Source organism: Macrotis lagotis, chromosome 1 (genome assembly GCF_037893015.1).
Source record: "Macrotis lagotis isolate mMagLag1 chromosome 1, bilby.v1.9.chrom.fasta, whole genome shotgun sequence".
NCBI classification, from domain to species: Eukaryota; Metazoa; Chordata; class Mammalia; order Peramelemorphia; family Peramelidae; genus Macrotis; species Macrotis lagotis.
In genome coordinates, this window is record NC_133658.1 from 321976835 (window position 1) to 321997933 (window position 21099).

General features: G+C 33.9%; 1 protein-coding gene across 1 annotated transcript; it reads right to left on the minus strand.

Moving 5' to 3' along the window:
- Positions 1-4642: 4642 nt before the first annotated feature.
- Positions 4643-5578, minus strand: LOC141496380 (olfactory receptor 2D2-like). Its single transcript, XM_074198940.1, has one exon. It carries the CDS (start codon positions 5576-5578, stop codon positions 4643-4645), a length of 936 nt encoding a protein of 311 aa, XP_074055041.1.
- Between the last annotated feature and the right edge of the window lie 15521 nt (positions 5579-21099).

Here is a 21099-nt window from a genome sequence, read left to right on the forward strand (position 1 = left end):
TGTATATATGCAATAATAGGAAAGAAATTATATGCTATATTATTGGTATTAAGAGAATGGCCACAACTCTGTAATATTTTTATAGATAGTGAGTATGATTATCATGTCATCAGATATATAGAAACAGTCTTTATTAATTTTAGCACTGATGTAGTATTATATCAACTCTTTAAAAAATTACTAGAAGTTATTAGAAATAAATACAATTCCTTTTTATTGAACATACAAATTCCCACCCTGGATTTCCTGGATATACATACATATACATATATATATATATATATATATATATATATATATATATATATATATATGATAGTAATCATGGTTCCTCTTTACTAAGGAAAGAATTTAAAATCATCAGAGAGCAAACTAGGAATATAGTAAAATCCTGTCCAAAAAGGGGTATTTACCTACCTCTCTAAATTATTTTCAGAATCCTAGAGACCAGGCTCCTAATGAGTTTTGGCAGATGGATGTGACTCATTATATACCTTTTGGAAAAATTAAACTTATTCATGTTACTGTAAATACATTTAGTTCATATACAATGGCAACAGCACAAAGTTCAGAGGCTACTCAAGGTGTGATTGATCATCTATGACACTGTTTTGCAGAGATACCAAAATCTATAAAAACAGATAATGGCCCTGGATATACTTCTATGGCATTTAAAGAATTCTGCCTATATTACAATATAAAACATATCACAGGGCTTCCTTATAATCCCATGGTCAAGCTATAGTTGAGAGGAAAAACAGGTCATTAAAAATGTTCCTACATAAACAGGAAAGAGGGAATGCAGGGTAGCAGATACTGGACACACCTAAATAAATCTTTGTATTCATTAATTATTTGACTTTGAATGACAAGAATAAAACCATGGTTCAAAAATACTTTGGCTACAAAATTACCAAGGGTATGCTTTTGTTTTGTTCACAGGTGGAGAAACTGTCTGGATGTCAGAAAGAAACCAGATGATCAAATAATACAGAAACTGAATAACTTACACTTAAAACATCAAACAAGAAAGCATAAGAGGAGAAGGAAGAACAGACTATGCAAAAGGAAAGCACAACAAATACAACTTGTGATGCTTATATTAATCATTAACAATTTGCGGACTGCAAAAGGAACTGAATATTGGACTTACATTCAAAACTATATTGTGGAGAGAAAAGTATGGCTGAAGTTGTTTTGATAGGGGAGGCCGAAAATTATTTGGGATATAACAAAGTTACTACTGGAAATATCAAAGAAGAGTTGCTGAGAAATCAGGAATAATTTTTCTGACTGAAATAGTATCACACCCCATATAGAGGAATTTATGATCATTACTGAGAAAAAGAGGGAAATAATATTAACTGTTACAATTATATTATTTAAGCATGTGTATGTAAAGAAGTGAAGAATGTGGAAAAGATAGAAGCAAAATATACTCAAGAATTGTCAGAAAATGTTACTAGAGAATTTAAGGCTCAGAAGAAGACTTTATGAAAATCTTTATCATTTGATTAATAGATTAGAAACTTCTGTAACGAACAATTTGTGTTAGGGAAAAATTTATAGATTTGAGTAAGAAATTGTATCACTTGTTGTCTTCACCTGTAATTGATACATGGTTACATGGTATTATTTCTATTTTCAGCTTTGTTGTAATTATGATATTGATTATTTATTGCTTGTCTCTCATTTTAAAAACTACCTTTTGGTACTGATGATTTGTATAAGTTTGCCAACGACATCCAAGAAGCCTCCCAGTGAGACTTGATTCCTGAAAAGACAGCCAATAAGATAATTGAGTGATTTCATCATCCTACCATTTTCGAGCATTGGACCCAGAGTATTATATAATTGTGTCTTAGACTGATTCTCTTGATGTTTCTACTTAGCTGTTTTCCAAGTTTTTTCAAAGTATTTTTTTTCTGTAACCAAAGTTACTATATATACTATCTGTAGAATTCAGGATCATGTTTCCCAAGTTGAGCATCAGGCTGGACAATTGTGAGCTTGTTGTGTAAACAGAAAAGAAGAAAGTGTTGGAGGATGCTCAAGAGAGTTTGGGGTGATAGGCTAGTTATGGGCAAAAAAAAACCTGATGACCCTTGAGCTGAAAGCTTGCACAGAACTCTGATTTGATAACACAGCTGCATCATTTGTGGCCTCACTTGTTGATAAGCCCTGTTCCCAAACTTCTTGACCTGGGTTACATCCTGCTGGGTTGCATCCTGCCCAAAACAAAGTTTACATCATTTTTTTTATCCTGTATGCTAATTTCTTGGTTTTCTTCTATAAGAACTGTTTGATGTTTTCAATAAACTGGCTCTGCTAGATGTCCTGCTAGCATTCCCCACTTGAGTATATGTGTTTCTTTTTCTCTCCTGAGCTGAATGGACCCCCTGCTGGGCAGGGGAATTCAACAAGATATGCTATTATTAATAGAGAAAGAAATGAATATAACAAAATTTTATACATTTCTTTTGTGTTGTTTTTGTTGTTCTCCTAATTTCATCCTTAAATATTTTTATTATTGCTGAGATAATTTATATTAGTTGCATTACTTTCCCCCTCCATCTTTCTTGTCATTTTATGAGACTTTATTGCTTACTTTACTTTACAAATTATTAATAAGATTTTACAAATGTGATGATATTCCCTTCATCTTTTCAAAAAGATGAAGAGTTTTCTGGGACAGCAGAATGGGGTACAATGGTAGTTGAGAAGCAGAGGTCAGCCAGAGAAAGATTGCATAGGAAAAAATACATGGGTGTATGGAGCTGTGAGTCAAGCAGAACCAAAGATGTGAGGAGCAGGTTTCCTAGTATGGTACCCACGTAGACCGCCAGGAACAATACAAAGAGTAGCAGCTGTGTCTGAGGATCATCAGAAAGTCACAATAAGAAGAATTCTGTCACCCGGGTCTTGTTGGTTTGATTCATGTTGTCTCTGCTTCTTTATAAAGGAATCAAGATATATGAGATGTAAAGATATAACCTAAATAATCAAAGTAGCAGTTTTGGATAGTACCTGACCTGGAATCAAAAAAACTTAGTTTCAAATCCAAACATAGATGTTAGTTGTATGACCCTCAGCAAGTCTGTTGTGACCCTCAGCAAGTCTGTTGTGACCCTCAGCAAGACTGCTGCCTTAATATCCTCCTCAAAAAGATGAATTGGAAATAGCAAACCACTCCAGTATATTTGCCAAGAAAATCTCATATAGGATCACAAAGAGTCTTAAAAAACTGAACAAGGGTTTTCTGGTTAAGCCCACATCTATTATTCTTTTAAATTACTTATGATGAATCATTTCCAATTATGCTTTCTTAGGAAATGATGATGATTTGTGTCATACTGCATTTTATTATATTCCTATTTTTAATATTACTTTCTTTAAATATATCAAATAGCTCTTTGTTTATCATACCTTCTAATTTTTATTTCATTAACTATACTGTGAATTTCATACACAAACATATTATTAATAAAAATTTAAATTTAAAAGTCTCTATACCAAGAACTAGCTATACAAATTTCCCCAACTAGATTTAATAAAATAATAATATTCAAATCAATAACAATGATATTAAAGATATTATCTATAATGACATTATCCATAATATCTATTTAAAATATCCATGACAGAGTTTTTGTAGTATTGAGGAGTGAGAAAAAAAGTAGCTTTCAATGTATTTACTAATGCCTATAAAAATTATCATTCCTTTGAATAGTGGAAGATTAATGTACCATGAGAAATGACAGCTATGCATTCAGAAAAGCTAGAAAAACTAATGCCAACTGAAAATGTTAAATGCATACAGTGAGAAAAATATAATCAGTTATTACAATGGTGTAAAACAAAAAAATACTAGTGCTATGCAATTATAATGACTATGCTTAGCATCAGAAGAGCAGAAAAAATATACTTATCTCCTTCATGCCAAAAATACAGGACTAGAGATTTGACATGCTTTCTGTAAAATGGTATTGGTTTGTGGTATTAGTTTGCTAAACTACTTTTAATCACTTAATTACAAAATATAGTCCATTGGATAGGGTCTACAGAAATGTAGAATGTCAAAAAATAAAATAACCAAAAAAATTGTAGCTAGGAGAGAAAACAGTCCTATCAATAGCATATTCATGTGAGAATATAAAGGTATTATCAACCTTACATATTTTGAAAAGAGTTTTTCTATTAAGGACAATGTATTATCTATCACATTAGCTATTGTTCAGTTTTTTGTGTGAGTGCATGACCAAACCAGCTTTCTAAAGGCTTGATTGGCTTCTTGTTCTCAAGAATCTTTACATAATATATAGCTCCATCCTCCAAATTCTCATGCAGGATATTCAATGTTATGATAATGCCATGTTAATTAGTGTTGATCAAATTATTATAGAGTTAATCAAGTTATTATAATTCTACCTAGTTCTTCTAGAGGGATTAATTTATCACCTCTCACCTTACTAATCAGAGATATTACAAGGGTATGATATAAAACCAATCTTTATATAATCATATAGTAATATAAACATTCTTTCATAGCAAGTAATTTGTCATGATATTAATTCTTCCTATTGAGCTATACAAAAGATTTAGAAGTATAATATAAAATCAAATTCAATGACAAATGGAAGTGTCAAGTACTACTGAATAGTTTCCTATTGGCAGCATTTCTGAACGCCCTCTTTACATCCTTATTCCTCAGACTATATATGAGAGGGTTGAGCATAGGATTTATGACTGCATAGAACACAGATACCATCTTCCCTAGTTCCTTGGCAGACCTAGGTGTCATGTAGTTAATAATTGCTGATCCATAAAAAATAATAACCACAATGAGATGGGAGCCACAGGTAGAGAATGCCTTGAGTCTCCCTGAGGCTGTCTTCATCTTGACTACAGACACTATAATACACACATATGAGATCATAATCAGAGACACAGGTGCAAGAAGAATTACCACACCCATAAGGAAAATGGCCATCTCTGAGCTATGTGTGTCTGTAGATGCCACCACTAGAAGGGCTGGAGGTTCACAAATAAAATGAGCAATTCTATTGTCTCCTTGATAAGGGAGGCGTAATGTGAATGTAGTGTCCACCATTGATACTAAAACACCACTGGACCAGCATGCTAAAGCCAAGATGCTACACACCCTCCATGTCATAATAAGGGGGTAGTGCATGGGGTCACAGATTGCCAAGTACCGATCATAAGACATCACAGCTAGCAGGGAACACTGTGTACAGCCAAAAAACAGGATGAGAAGAAGTTGAAATGCACAGCCTGTGAAAGAAATTAATTTTTTTCTAGATAACATGTGGATTAAAGTTTGGGGTACAATGGTAGTTGAGAAGCAGAGGTCAGCCAGAGAAAGATTGCATAGGAAAAAATACATGGGTGTATGGAGCTGTGAGTCAAGCAGAACCAAAGATGTGAGGAGCAGGTTTCCTAGTATGGTACCCACGTAGACTGCCAGGAACAATACAAAGAGTAGCAGCTGTGTCTGAGGATCATCAGAAAGTCCCAATAGGAAGAATTCTGTCACCCAGGTCTTGTTGGTTTGACTCATGTTGTCTCTGCTTCTTTATAAAGGGATCAAGATATATAAAATGTAAAGATATAACCTAAATAATCAAAGCAGCAGTTTTGGAAAAACCTTAAGTGTTTCTAGTGAAACCTTCAACTGTCTTGACATGTCATTTACATCTCCAGTGAAAAGAGTAAAATAACCCAAGGGATACTTTCCATCATTGAACAGCTCTGGTGGAAAATGCTTCTATATATTAAACTGAAATCTCCCACTCCATTATGTAAATTCTATGCATTGATCTCTGTAATTTCTTCTAGAGCAGCAAAGAGTAAATCTAATCCTTCTATCTCCTAACCTCTTTTCTTAGTATTTGAAGAAAAATGATACCTCCTCCCTAGGTCTATTCTTTCTGTGTTAAAAAAATGCTGTTTTTACAAACTTTTTAATAGGAGAATTCTACCAATTCTAGGCATCCACCTCTAAAAGTTCTTCTTTTTTGTTATTGTTCTCTCATAATTTGTGTTAAACAGTTGGTGAAACACTCTATAAGAACTATTAGAAAGTTCAATATATCTTTTGACTCCTTTGAGAAGGAGTGAAAACATGTTTAACTTAATACAACCTAAAATGATTCAATTTTAATTAGCTACAGTTGACTCATTCATATTGTGCTTATAACTAAAGTCTTGAGGTCTTTTTTCTGATAAACTAAAGATAAGATAAACCTCACCTTTTCTGAATTTATATAAGCAATTAAAATAACTAGAGTGTAAGAATTTTAAATTTACTCTTGCTGTATTATTGATTCTTCCTTATGAGTGTAATGGCACATGGAAAAATACCACAAACCAAAATATCAATATCTTACTAGCATCAATTAACTGAAAAAAGAAGGGAAAACTAAAAAGAATCAAATTAGCTTAGGGGAGGATAGCAATGTTAGATAATAGTTCCTATTTTCTTGGAAAATAAGTGTTCTCAAGGAAGTTAGATGGCACAGTGGACAGAGCACCGACCCTGGAGTCAGGAGTACCTGAGTTCAAATGTAGCCTCAGACACTTAATAATTGCCTAACTGTTTGACCTTGGGCAAGTCACTTGATCCCATTTGCCTTGATTTCCAGACCTCCCAGCCCAGGGATCGACAAGGACAACTTGGAAAGTAAGTGGGAAAACTCTGCCAGAGGGAGCATAGAGTCCAGTGCAGCTCAGACCTCAACACAGACCCAGACCCAGGAAATGGAAGCAGGCCTGTGGAGCTAACCATCAGGGAGCCACCCAGCAGCTGCTTCCAGAACACTCAGCTCATGTATGGTAAGGGGATAGGCAAAAACTGTCAAGATTTCTGCTATCCCTGGGACAGGACTCTGTGGCTTTGTCTGTCTTTGCTCTGTTGTTCAGATCCTGGTCCCAGTCTGGGGTCACTATTTTCATAGCAGAGCAGGGACCCTCCTCACAGTTCCAGGGCAGAGGGGAGTGCTTGTAGTCATCCATAGACCAGAGAGTATAGGCCAGGAGAGCAGTCAAAGTCTATCATAAGATCTGGAAGAAATTGAGGTCCAGGGCAGGAGAGTCCCAAAAACACTCAAAAGTTTGGGGATTATATTAAAACCAGGTCAGAGGCTGGGGAAATGAGTAAATAGGAAAAAAAAGAATATAATCATAGATAATTACTTTGGTCCAAAAGAGGATCAAAACACACACTCAGAAGATGACAAAGTCAAAGCTTCTGTTTCCAAAGCCTCCAAGAAAAATAGGTATTGCTCTCAGGCTATGGAAGAGCTAAAAAAATATTTTTGAAAATCAAGTAAGAGAAGTAGGAGGAAAATTTGGGAAGAAAAAATGTGAGCAATACAGGAAAATCATGAAAACCAAGTCATCGGCTTGGTGAAGGAGATATTAAAAATTACTGAAGAAAACAACATGTTAAAAGCTAGTTTAGGTCAAATGGGGAAAAAAGCCATTCATAAGGTCAATGTAGAGAAGAATACCTTAAAGGCAGAATTGTCCAGATAGAAAAAAGATAAGAAAGCTCTCTGAAGGAAACAACTCCTTCAATTGTAGAATGGAGCTAAGGGAAACTGATGACTTTGTGAGAAATCAAGAAATAATAAAACAAGACCAAAAAAAATGAAAAACTAAAAGAAAATGTGAAATATCTCATTGGAGAAACAACTGACCAAGAAAACAGATCCTGAAGAGATGATTTTAAAATTATTGGGCTACCTGAAAGTCATGACAAGGAAAAGAGTTTAGGCTTCATTTTTAAAGAATTTCTCCTGGAAAACTGCTCTGATAGCTATCCTAAACAGAGCATAAAATAGAAATTGAGAGAATCCACTCATCACCTCCTAAAAGAGATTAAAAAAACTCCCAGGAATATTATAGCCAAATTCCAGAATGCTCAAGTCAAAGAGAAATCTTTCTGACGATCAGTCAGAAAAAAATAATTCAAATATCATGACACTACAATCAGGATTACACAGGATTTAGCAGCATCTACATTAAGGACTCATAGGGTTTGGAATATGATTTCTGGAAGGCAAAAAAGCTTGGATCACAACCAAAAATCAAGTACCCAGAAAAACTGAAGATCTTCTTTCAGGGGAAAAGATGAACATTCAATGAAATAGGGGAATTTTAAACTTTCTTGTTGAAATGACCAGAACTGAATAGAAAGGTTGAACTCCAAGTACAGGATTCAGGTGAAGCATAGAGAGAGTGGACAAAAAGAGCAAATTATGAGACTTGATGATGTTAAACTGCTTGTATTCCTATATGGGAAAATGATGCTGATAACTCATATGAATTTTCTTATTTATTAGAACTGTTAGAAGGAGCATATATAGACAAAGCATAGGAGAAAGCTAAATATGAAGGTGTGATATACCATAAAGATGGAGTCAATGGGCAAAAAATGAGTACTGGGAGAAAGCAAAAGGAGAGGTAGAATGAGCTAAGATACTTCACATTAGAGTCAAGAAAAAGGTTTTGCAATGGAGTGGGGGGGGTAAAAGTGAGAGGGAATGAATGAATCTTCATTTTCATTGAAAATGGCTCAGAGAAGAAACAAGATACACACTCAATAGGATATAGAAATCTATCTTACCCTAGAGGAAAAAGAAGAGGAAGGCGATGGAAGAAAGGGGCCATGTGGAGGAGAAGAGGGGTGTATGTGATAGAGGAGACGGAAGATCATGAGAAAGGGAAGTCAGATACAACACACTTTTTTGCAAGGCAGTGGGATTGTGTGGCTTATCTGGCGTCACGTGGTTGGGTGATGGTAGGATGTCTGGGGCCGGATTTGGGCTCAGATCCTCCTGGCTCCAGGGCTGTGTTCTGTCCACTGCACCACTTGGCTGCCCCACAACACTCTTTTGAGGAGGGACAAAGTGAAAGGAGAGAGAGAATAGAATAAGTGGGGATGGGGAGGAATAGATGGAGGGAAATACAGTTAGCAATAGCAACTATGGGAAAAAATATTGAAGTAACTTCTCTGATGGACTTCTGATAAAAAATGAAATCCATCCCATAGACAATGCTGATATTTCTTTTTCTCTCATTTTATTTTTTGCAACACTTCTCTATCTTTGTAGAGAGTGGAGATTGTGTTTTCTTTTCTAGACTATTGCAATAATGTGTAAATAATTTTTTTAAAATGAGACATCAGCAAAGAAAGAACATATCAGATTGTATACTCTTCTCACCAAATTTCTAAGACAAAAAAAATTAGTCTCTAAAGGATCAGGATTTGCAAGCAATTAATGTGACTTTGGAGAACTGCATCCACCAACTAGAAGGTGCCCAACATTTTGCCATGAATTGCTGAGCCTGTTGTTTCCCTGTCATATATGTCCACAGCAGGTACCAAGAATCCTGTAACATACATCCTGTTCTATGCACAGTCACTGAGCTATATAGATCTAATCACTTTTGTTTAATCTTGTCTCAACTTTAGCCAATATTGCATGAACTTTTGCCTTCAATTCAGAATTTATTATTGTAGTTGCTAAGATAAACATGCATTCTGAAATTTTCCTAAGTACATAATGAAATGATAGATATGAAAGTATTTTTTAATTTCTAAGGTACTATGAATATACAGGCAGAAATTGCCAAGAATTAAAAAAAAACTCTCAGCTGACAAATAACTCTTAGGAAAAAAAATGCCTGAGCATTCTTTGTCTCCTGTTTCCTACCAACTACAATGATATCCTTCCTATCTTTCGTTCAAAATAACAATCAAAATGTCATGGGCCAAAAGCACAACCTGATGGGTAAGTATGGGAATTATATTTCTTCCAAAACCTTCTTTTGAGCTCCATTAAAATTTCATGGTACCAAGTATTCTTCTGAAATTCATTATCATCATCAGGTAATTTCAAGGTAGGGATCCTTGCTCAGAAATACAAAGAACACAAGTTCTCAAGAAATACTTTACCTTTTCTTACCAAATTAGACTCCAGACTATCCAATAAATCTTTACCCTCTCTTTCTCTCTCTTCCTTTAGTCTACCTCTTTCGTTCCCTCTCAATTTAACTCTTCCTCTTTCCTTCCCCTTTTTTAACTCCTTTCCTTCTCTTCTCTCTACCACTCTCTAAATCCATATCTAATTTCTATGTCTATCTCTGATCCAAAAATCATGTCCAATAAGCTTCTGAGGGATAGAGGTATTTTCCTGAAATTAAGTAAAAGCAAAGCTATGACATTTGTAAACAAAATTATAAATAGAAACCAAAGTCATAAATAGCTAAAGCTTTTGAGAGTTCAAAAACTATCTCTTTAAAATTTCTACATACTTATCTACATCTCCATTCTCTTCTAATTAAATCTGCATTTTCTCCAGGCATTCAAGGAAAAGGATTTTAACATGATCTATAGGTTTATGATTTGGAATAGTAATTTTAGTAATTTCTCATCTTAAGTCTTATATTGAAACAAGATTTTTAAAGTACCAAAGTATATTATTATTGTATTATACTAGGTATTAAGCATAACAATATTATTATATTATGATAAAATATAGTATGACATATTTATTGCTATGTACCATTACTAAATATAATATTGTTCATGTTTTACAATGAGATCTAAATTACAAATGCCTAATTTCAAAATTAATTTATGCAATATATCATGTTCATGAATGAAGTTCTACTTAAATTTCATTTGGTAAATGCTAATAATACAGTTTTTGGATGTCACATAATGGCTAGGGAAAAATCTATATAGGGAGCAATGATGAATAGGGAAACAAATTGATAATTTGAACAAGACCCAGGTTACCAAGACCATATTTAACTTCCTTAAGAGGGGTGATATTTTGAGAACTCTAGCACATGAATAGTTAAGGAGAATCCTACTATTCATGATCAACTATCTCGGGAGATCAGTTTGACAATATTCTAATAAAAGCAGGTGTTATTCATGAACATAAATTAATACAATTTCTATAGATATATTCTATGATCAAAACTAATTCACTGAGTTGCACCCTTAATTATTATAGATTAATGAATTTCTACTATTTAAACTTATTGCCACATAATAAAAAGTGGAGATAAATGGAATATGGGAATGTGTAAGAAAAGTGCCTGGAAGGCAAAATTCCAGGGTTTTCATTCTGATTCTTCCCTAGAATTATTTCCTCCATAATTAAGCTCTCAACATATTTCCTGTCCATTGATTCTTATGATCAACATGACCATAATTTGATCATACCAGCACTCTATAGAATTTTTTTAAAAAATGAATCAAGGAAAATAGAAACCTCCAACTAGTCCAGTTTCTCTGCTGGGATAAGAAGAAGCATTATGCAAAGAAAACACTTAGTATCAAAGAATCTCAGAATGGGAGGGGAAAGGGGAAAAGAAAAGAACCTCAGAGTTCCTCTAGTTAAATCTATAACTAAGCATAAATACTCTCTACAACATCTTTCAAAAGGTCCAACAGTAGATTCCACAGTAGAATCCAATGATGTTCAATCCCTTTCTTCTCAAATAGTTCATTTTACATTTGGACAGCTCCAACTGATAAAAAAAAGTTTTTTTCTTTATTATGAATAGAAAATTGTTCTATGGTTTTCAGTCCATTTCTCTTAATTTTGATTTCTGGAGTCAAGAAAAAAATTCCTAACACTTCTTCATTTAAATCCTTAAAAACAACTGTCCTCCTAGACTCTGAGTCTTCTCTGTATTATAAGGAATAAAAACTCTCAAAGCAAATGGCATGATCACAAACCACCCTACTGCCATCATCTGGGCATGTTCCAGTTCAATATTTTTCAAATTACTATAAAATAAATGAAAGATCAGAACAAGGAATAGATCTATAGGAATTTATTTTCTCTTGTTCTGTCCATTGTTGATTACCTTTTTCCTACTCTATTGATCATTGTGTTATCTACAAAAATGCCATGAGAAAGTTTGCAAATTCATGGATGAAAATGAGCATATCCAAGGAATTTCCCAGCTCTAACAACTCTATCAGAAACAAATGATATCAGACTGTCATTAGCTGCTCTTGATGAAGCTCTATCAGTTTTTAGTTATTATAGCTGCCCTATATGACCTTGCAACCCACCATGCTAATAATATCTGAAAGCACTTGTTTTTGGGACAGCTTCAAAAGATTTCTTGCTAATGGGGAAATATCTTCAGGAAAGGCATCTATTTGAGTAGTCATTTTCCCATAATTGGACCTCTTTTCATCCCCAACTCTTGTAAGATCATAAATAATTCAAAGCACTCAAAAGAGATGCTCAGGATTCACCATGACAGATTTTGAGTTCCTTAACAGGGAAAATTTTATGTATTCTAAATGAGAATTCAAGGCCTTGAAGTAGTTAAGAATTAAGGTTCAGAGAATTGAATAATGTGAGAGAATTAGCATTTCACTGAAATAATAGCTTCTGATGTCATTCACTGTCCTGAGAGATTACCAGTAGATTTTAACCAACTCAATAATATGATTTTGACTGTTTGGTTCCCTGAATAATGATCAGATTCTCTTCTGACCTGTAAGTTAGCATGAGACAATACAATTATTTTGTTTTCCATTATTCTCTAGGGATATGGATGCTGGGGAGTTGTGAACCCAGATGTTTGAGAGTTTCTTCTCAGGATCAAGCTTCTTACTACAAATATGTTACATGAAAGGCCCATAACTCTCACATTGTCCATCACTCAAGTAATTAGAGATATAGAACTGATAGATATGGTCCCGGAGAGAGATACAAAGGATAAGAAATGAATTGTATTTATTGAGTTTCCTTACACCATCTCTGACTTCACTTTGTTGCCAAACCATAATCCTAGAACATGGATCCCTCAAATAAGTATTCCTCTGTTTCTCACTTAAAGACAGCTTCTAAGCTTTCAGAGACTAATTATACATTACTAACCCAACTTGAAAATTATTGTCAAGACAAACTGTTCTTGTTAATCTTTATACCTAGCATCTCACTACTATCATCTCTATATTTTTTGAAAGACTGCTTCCTATGTTAGGTAAAAGTACTTCCTCTTCTTTATAAGTGTTGAGATGCCTTTACATTTTAACTCAAACACAATCTCTTATATGAAGTCTTTTTTTGACCCCTCCAGAGTCTAGGCCCCCTCTCCAAACACTCATAATCACACTGTTCAGCTTTTGTGTCTGCTTGTATTGATACATATTATCTCTCTTGATAAAAGATACATTTCTTGAAGACAGACTTTGGAACCTTAGCATCAAGGACACACAATAAGAATTTAAGAAATGCATATTGATTGAATGAGTGACTGGTTATTTAATTGATGGATGTACCACTTTTGGGATAGGATGAGCTAAAATGTATATATGGAAACCAAAAGAGAATTCAATTTCTCTTAAATCCAAGATACTCTGCTCCTTATTACATAATCTTTAAATCCCCTTTTGTTGCCACAGGCCACCATCCTTTATTACAACATTTATCAATTCACAATTAAGATCATTTTCTTTGACTTGTAGAATGTTTATATATTTTATATCCTGCCTTAGTATGGCACTCACTTGGTTCAAATTCAGACCCAGAAGAATGGTAAGAATAATAATGCCCAGGTGTTGAAATGAACTTAGAAATTTAAAGAAATATAGTTTATCAGGGTGTCTAGGTGGCATAGTGGATAAAGCACCGGCTTTGGAGTCAGGAGTACCTAGGTTCAAATCCGGTTTCAGACACTTAATAATTACCTAGCTGTGTGGCCTTGGGCAAGCCACTTAACCCCATTTGCCTTGCAAAAACCTAAAAAAAAAGAAATATAGTTAATCTTGGGGAAATAAGTTTTTGTGGGCCTAGAAAGAACTGCCATCTACATTAGAGGAATTAATTCTTTGATATAAATCACAATCCCAAACTAATTCCATGCCAGTTCCTGAGGAATGCTAGTGATGACAGAAATAGGTTCAGTATGGAAATCATAGGGGTGAAGTTATTTATAATGGAAAATATTTGTAAACCAGTTATGGTAAACAAGGGCAAATGAAATAAAAGGAAAAAGGAGACAGCTATGTGACTCAGGAGATAGAACATCTGCCCTGGAGTTAAGAGGACTGGGTTCAAATGTGACCCCAAACACTTGATACTCAAATTGTTTGTCATTTAACCCCAGTGCTCCCCCCCCAAATCAAAATGAATACATTAAAAGAGATAATAAAAAATAAATAAAATAAAAGGAGAAAGGCAGAGAAATTTTGAATCTGAATCTACTCAAACAAAAACAAATCAAGCTCCATTTTTCAAGCAACCTTTTCTGTTTTTCCTTTCTCCATTTGTAACCTCATTTTCTCACCTGGAACACACAAAAAAAATAAAGATTAGGAATCCATCTCACAGTTCACAGTGATTCTTCAAGTATGGAACATTTAATAGATGTGTGTAAAGTGACTGCTAAGTTTGGAGAGATGAAAATATCAGACAACTTGCAGAGGCAAAGAGGCTTCTTCTGGTATTTGTTCCTTGACAGGAGCAGGATTTGGGAGAGAAAAGGAGAGGTGGTAATCAAATTTAAATCCTCCCTTCCGACAAACAAGTCTCTTTCATGTTTCCAAAAAGCTGAATTTCTAACAAGAACTGATTCTAGGACAACCTGGTCTAGCGTATAGGACAGTCTCTGGAGAATCTATTAAATATGCTCTGGAGGATTCCTATGTCTGGAAGCTTCTGAAGCTGCATGATTCTTTTCTTTTTTAAATGTTATTTTATTTTTTCCAATAACATGAAAAGATAGTTTTCAACATTCATTTTTGTAAACTTTTGAATTTCACACCTTTCTACCACACTTTCCCTCTCTATTCCCTGTGGCAGCAAGTAATCTGATATAAATTCCACATGTACAATTTTGTTTAATATATTTCCATATTGATGATAATGTTTGTCCTTCATTCTTATGACATCATGGAAGGGATGCCATAACAAGCACATGAATTGGACTTGAGGGAAGGGGTGCTGTACTAAGTCATCAGTCTCACTGTCTCCTCCAGAGTCATTTGGGTAGTGGCCAGATAGGAATCGGAATGACTGGAGATTTCCATATTAGTCATGTTGTGAAAGAAGAATTTGATCTAAAGGGGAGAAAAACATGGGAAGAAAAAAATATAAAAGAAGTCTTAAAAGGTGAATATAATATGCTTTGCTCTGCATTCAGACTTCATAGTTTTTCACCTGAGTGGATGGCATTTTCCATCACAAGTCTTTTAGAATTGTCCTTGAACTGCTGAGAGTAGCTAAGTCCATCTTAGTTGATATCTTACAATGTTGCTATTGATATGTACAATGTTCTCCTGGTTATGCTCACTTCACTCAGCATCAGTCCATGCAAGTCTTTCCAAACTTTTCTGAAGTTTGCCTGCTCGTGATTTCTTACCAAAAAAAAGTATTTCATCAATTCATATACTATAATTTATTCAGCATTCCCCAAATGATAGACATCCCCTTAATTTCTAATTCTTTTCCACTAAAAAAATAACTGCTATAAATATTTTTGTACATATGGGTCTTTCTTCCTTTTTTTATGATTTCTTTGGTATACAAACCTAGTAGTGGTATTTCTGGATCAAAGGATAAGCAAAGTTTTATTGTCCTTTGGGCATAGCTACAAATTTCTCTCTAGAATGGGTGGATCAGTTCACATTCCACCAATAATGCATTAGTGTCACAGTTTTCCCACATCCTCTCCAACATTACTAATTTTCCAATTGTCGTCATTTTAATCAGTTTGATTAGTCTAATGGTTCATTGGAGATTTCTAAAATTTGCATTTCTCTCCCATTCAAAGTAACTGCAGACAATATAAAATACCTGGGAGTCTATTTGCCAAGGCAGACTCAGAAACTTTTTGAAAACAATCACAAAACACTTCTCACACACACAAAATCAGATTTAAATAACTGGGCAAACATCAGCTGCTCATAGATAAGTCAGGCTAACATAATAAAAATGACAATTCTACCAAAATTAAACTACTTGTTTAGTGCCCTACCAATCAAAATTCCAAAAAATTACTTTAATGAAGTTAGAAAAAGTTGTAAGTAAATTCATATGAAGAAATAAAAAGTCAAGAATTTCCAGGGATTCAATGAAAAAAATGCAAAAGAAGGTAGCTTAGCCCTACCAGATCTAAAATTATATTATAAATCATCAGTCATCAAAACTATCTAGTATTGGCTAAAAAATAGAGTGGTGGATCAGTGGAATAGACTAGGTTCGATAGCAGGAAATTATTATAGTAATCTGCTGTTTGATAAACCCAAAGAGTCTAGCTATTGGCATAAAAACTCTTCAATAAAAACTGCTGGGAAAATTGGAAGTTAGTATGGAAGAAATATAAATTAGACCAACACCTCACACCCTATACCAAGATAAGATCCAAATGGACACAGGATTTAGACATAAAAAAAACAATATAAGCAAATTAGATCACGGAATAGTTTACCTGTCAAATCTATGGAAAGAGAAGCAATTTATGACCAAGTAAGAGATGGAGAAAAATCACTAAAACAAACTAGATGATTTTGATTACATTAAATTAAAAAACTTTTGCACAGACAAAACCAAGATCAAAAGACATGTATTAAACTGGAAAGCAATTTTTATAACTAGTATTTCTGACAAAGGACTCATTTCTAAAATATACAGAGAACTGAGTCAAATTTTAAAATAAACAAGCCATTCCCCAATTGACAAATTGTCAAAGGATCTGCAAAGGCAATTTACAGATGAGGAAATCAAAGTGATCCATAGTCTTGTGAAATACTGCTCTAAAGCATTACTTATTAGAGAAATGCAAATTAAAGCATCTCTAAGGCACTACCTCACACCTCTCAGACTGACCAATATGACCAGAAAGGACAATGATCAATGTTGGAAGATGTGTGGGAAATCTGGGACACTAATACATTGTTGGTGGAGCTGTGAACTCATCCACCCTTTCTAGAGAGTAGTTTGGAGCTATGCCCAAAGGGCAACAAAAATGAGCATACCCTTTGATCCAGAAATACCACTGCTGGGTCTATACCTTGAAGAGATGATGAAAAAGGGTAAAAAACATAACTTGTACAAAAATATTCATAGCACCCCTGTTTGTGGTGGCAAAGAATTGGAAATCAAGTAAATGTCCTTCAATTGGGGAATGGTTTAACAAACTGTGGTATATGTAGGTCATGGAAAACTATTGTCCTATTAGAAACCAGGAGGGATGGGAATTCAGGGAAGCCTGGAGGGATTTGCATGAACTGATGCTGAGCAAGATGAGCAGAACCAGGAAAACATTGTACACCCTAACAGCAACATGGGGATGATGATCAACCTTGATGGACTTGCTCATTCCATCAGTGCAACAATCAGGGATAATTTGGAGCTATCCACGATGGAGAATACCATTTGTATGTAGAGAAAGAATTGTGGAGTTTGAACAAAGACCAAGGACTATTACCATTAATTTAGAAAAAAACTGATATCTTATTATGTAATCTTGCTCTTATACTTTATTTTTTCTTCCTTAAGCATATGATTTTTCTCTCTCATCACATTCAATTTGGATCAATGTACACCATGGAAACAATGTAAAGACTTGCAAATTTCCTTCTTTGGGGGGAGGAGGAAGGAAAGAAGATTGGGGAAAAAGTGCAAAACTCAAAATAAATAAAATTTTTAAAATAAAAAAATTGTATTTTCTAATCAATAATGATTTAGAGCATTTTTCATGACTATAGATAGCTTATAGTCTCTCCAGCTGAAAACAGCCTCTTTCTATCTTTTGACCATTTATGATTAGGAAAATTATTTGTACTCTTATAAATTTGACTTAGTTCTCTATGTCTTTTAGAAGTAAATCCTTTATCAGAAACACCAGATGTGAAATCTGTTTCCCAGATTTCTGTGTTCTTTCTAATCTTAGTTGCATTGGTTCTATTCCCTTTATTTTTTTAGTTTTCATTTTAAAATAAGATTTTTAATATTTTATATTATAGTTTAAAATAATTTATTTTTAATTTGATGTAATGGAAATTATATATTTTGTAATTTATAATATTCACTATCTTTTCTTTGGTCATAAACTCCTTTTTTCTCCATAAATCTCTCAGATAAACTATTCCTTGTTCTCCTAATAGACTTATAGTGGTATACTTTATATCTAAATCCTATATCTTTTTTGCTTTTATTTTGGAATAGAGTGATTCTTTTCAAAATAACTCAGGTGATGGTATGAAGTACATTTTAATGAAAATAATTCAAACTTAAACCTTAAAATTCTCAATCCCTCTCCCCTTATATCCCTGTATTCTCTTTTGGTCTTATGGGTAGGTACAAGGTTATTTGGTTTGCTCAAATTTGTTCTTATTTTAATATTCTGTTACTGTGTACAGACTGCACAGGAATGGGTCTATTAATTTTTTGGCATGATGTAAAAAATGTGATTATCATATGTATTATGTTATTATTAGTATTGTTATTGTTATTATTATTATGCCCATATGTGTGTGAGACAATTATCATATGTGAAACCCATATCCTATATTTCTAGGTTGTTTTTATTATCAGTTTAATGTCCAGAAATGATTATGATCTGGGTGCCTGCTTATATTATTTTGAATCATAAGTTAGATACAAAATATATCTCAGAGTTGTAGCCACACTTGCCATGTAGATCAATGAATAAATCTGATCTACATCTTTTACAAACTGACCTACTTATTACTTGTTGAGGATATCTCTTTTGCCTCCATATCTTTGCACAAGCTTTTCCCCTAAAATGCTCTTCCACATCCTTTCCAGTTCTTGGAATTGTTCCCTTCAAGGATTTCCTCAATTCCTACACTTTTTTGGCAAGGCAATGGGGTTAAGTGGCATGCCCAAGGCCACACAGCTAGGCAATTAAGTGTCTGAGGCTGGATTTGAACTCAGGTACTCCTGACTCCAGGCCAGTGCTCTATCCACTGTGCTACCTAGCTGCCCCCCCAATTCCTACACTCTTTAAGAGGCTTTTCTTGATTTTCCCCAAATGTTAATAGCCTTATATAATTGCATTTTTGCACATATCTTGTAGGTAGTTATCTAATGTTTGTCCTTCATTCTTGAAGGCCATAACATCAGGGAAATAATGCCATGACAAGCACATGAATTGAATATGAGTGAGGGGTAGCTGTGCTAAATCACCAGCTTTACTTTCTCCTCCAGAGTCATCTGGGTCCAGTGGCCAGAGATGAATCAGGATGACTGGAGCTTGTCCTAGTTGTGAGGAAATCTGTGTTAAGTGACTTGCCCAGCTCACACAGCTAGTCAGTGTCAAGTCAGGTTATATCCCTCTATTAGGATGTCAGATCTTTAAGTGCAGGCTATTCACCTTTTTTCATTTCATTTTTTTCTCCCTTCAACCTGTCTATCCCTACCAAGAGATGGCTAACATTAGACACATCATTCTATACATACCTCTATCAGTTCTTTCCTGGATGCAGATAACATCTTTTATAGTGCATTTGTGTATTTATAATAGTCAAAATGGCTTGTTTGCTCAAATTTGTTCTTATTATAATACTGTTACTGTGTACAACTTTCTCTCGGTTCTGCTCATTTTAGTCTTCATTAGTTTGTGTAAGTCTATCCATGTTTTCTAATATCTTTGAGCTCATTTCTTATTATATAGTATTATTTGTTCATGATAATATACCTCAACTCATTCAGTCATTCCCCAAATGAAAGGCATCCCACAACGTCCAGTTCTTTGTCACCACAAAGAAGGTTACTTTAAACATTGCAAAGCATATAGGTCCTTTTTCTTTTTACCTAATCATCTTTGGAAATATAATGTTATTTCTCGGGTAACAATTATTGACAGTTTAATAAATCTTTGGACATAATTCCATTTGACTCTCCAAATGGTTGGATCAGTTCACAATTATACCAGCAGCATATGAGCTTCCAAATTTTTTCACATTCCTTCATAAATCTTTTACTTTTCCTTTCAATCATTTTAATCAATGATAGGTATTACATGATATCACAAAATTCTTTTAATTTGTATTTATCTAATCAATAATGATTTAGAGCATTTAATATGGCTATAAATTTTGATATATCCATTGGAAAACTGCCAGTTCCTATCATTTGACTATTAACAATTCATGATTGACTCAGTCTTATAGACTTGAAAAAGTTATTTATATGTTTGAGATATGACATTTATATGAAAAATTGTCTATAAATTTTTCCCCAAGATTCTGCTTTTCTTCTAATCCTTGCTGTTTTTATTTGTGCAAAACTTTTGATTGATTTATCATAATTTAAGCTGGTCACTTTTTACTTTAAAATGCCATTTCTTGTTTATTCATAAATTTTTTGCCCATTCAGAAATCTGATAATCAATTTGCTTTATGCTCTCCAAATTTTCTTGTAATATCTCCCTTCATATGTAGATCATGTATTTATTTTGATCTTATTTTGGTAAATAGTACAAGATATTGGTCTATGCCCAATATCTGCCAGGATGCTTTCTAGATTTCCCAACATTTATAACTAATAGTTGAACTTTTACCCTCAATAAGCAAGTCTTTACACTTATCAAGCCAAGGTTGCTAAATTCATTTGCTACTTTAAATTGTATGCTTATTCTATTGCACTGATCTACCTTTCTATTTCTAAGCTATTACCAGATAGTGTTGATAATTACTGCTTTATATTATAGTTTAAGATCTGATACTGTTAAACCTCCCTCTGTTACATTTTCTTTTTTTGTTCTTTTTTTTAGGTTTTTGCAAGGCAAACGGGGTTAAGTGGCTTGCCAAAGGCCACACAGCTAGGTAATTATTAAGTGTATGAAACCGGTCTTGAACCCAGGTACTCCTGACTCCAGCATCGGTGCTTTATCCACTACACCACCTAGTCGCCCCTCTCTGTTACATTTTCATTAGTTCCTTTGACATTCTTGAATTTTGTTCTTCCAAATAAATTCTGTTATTTTTTTCTAAATTAGTAAAAAAAAAAATTGAAATGCATGGTATTGAATAAATACAATAAGCAATATTGTCATTTTTATTATATT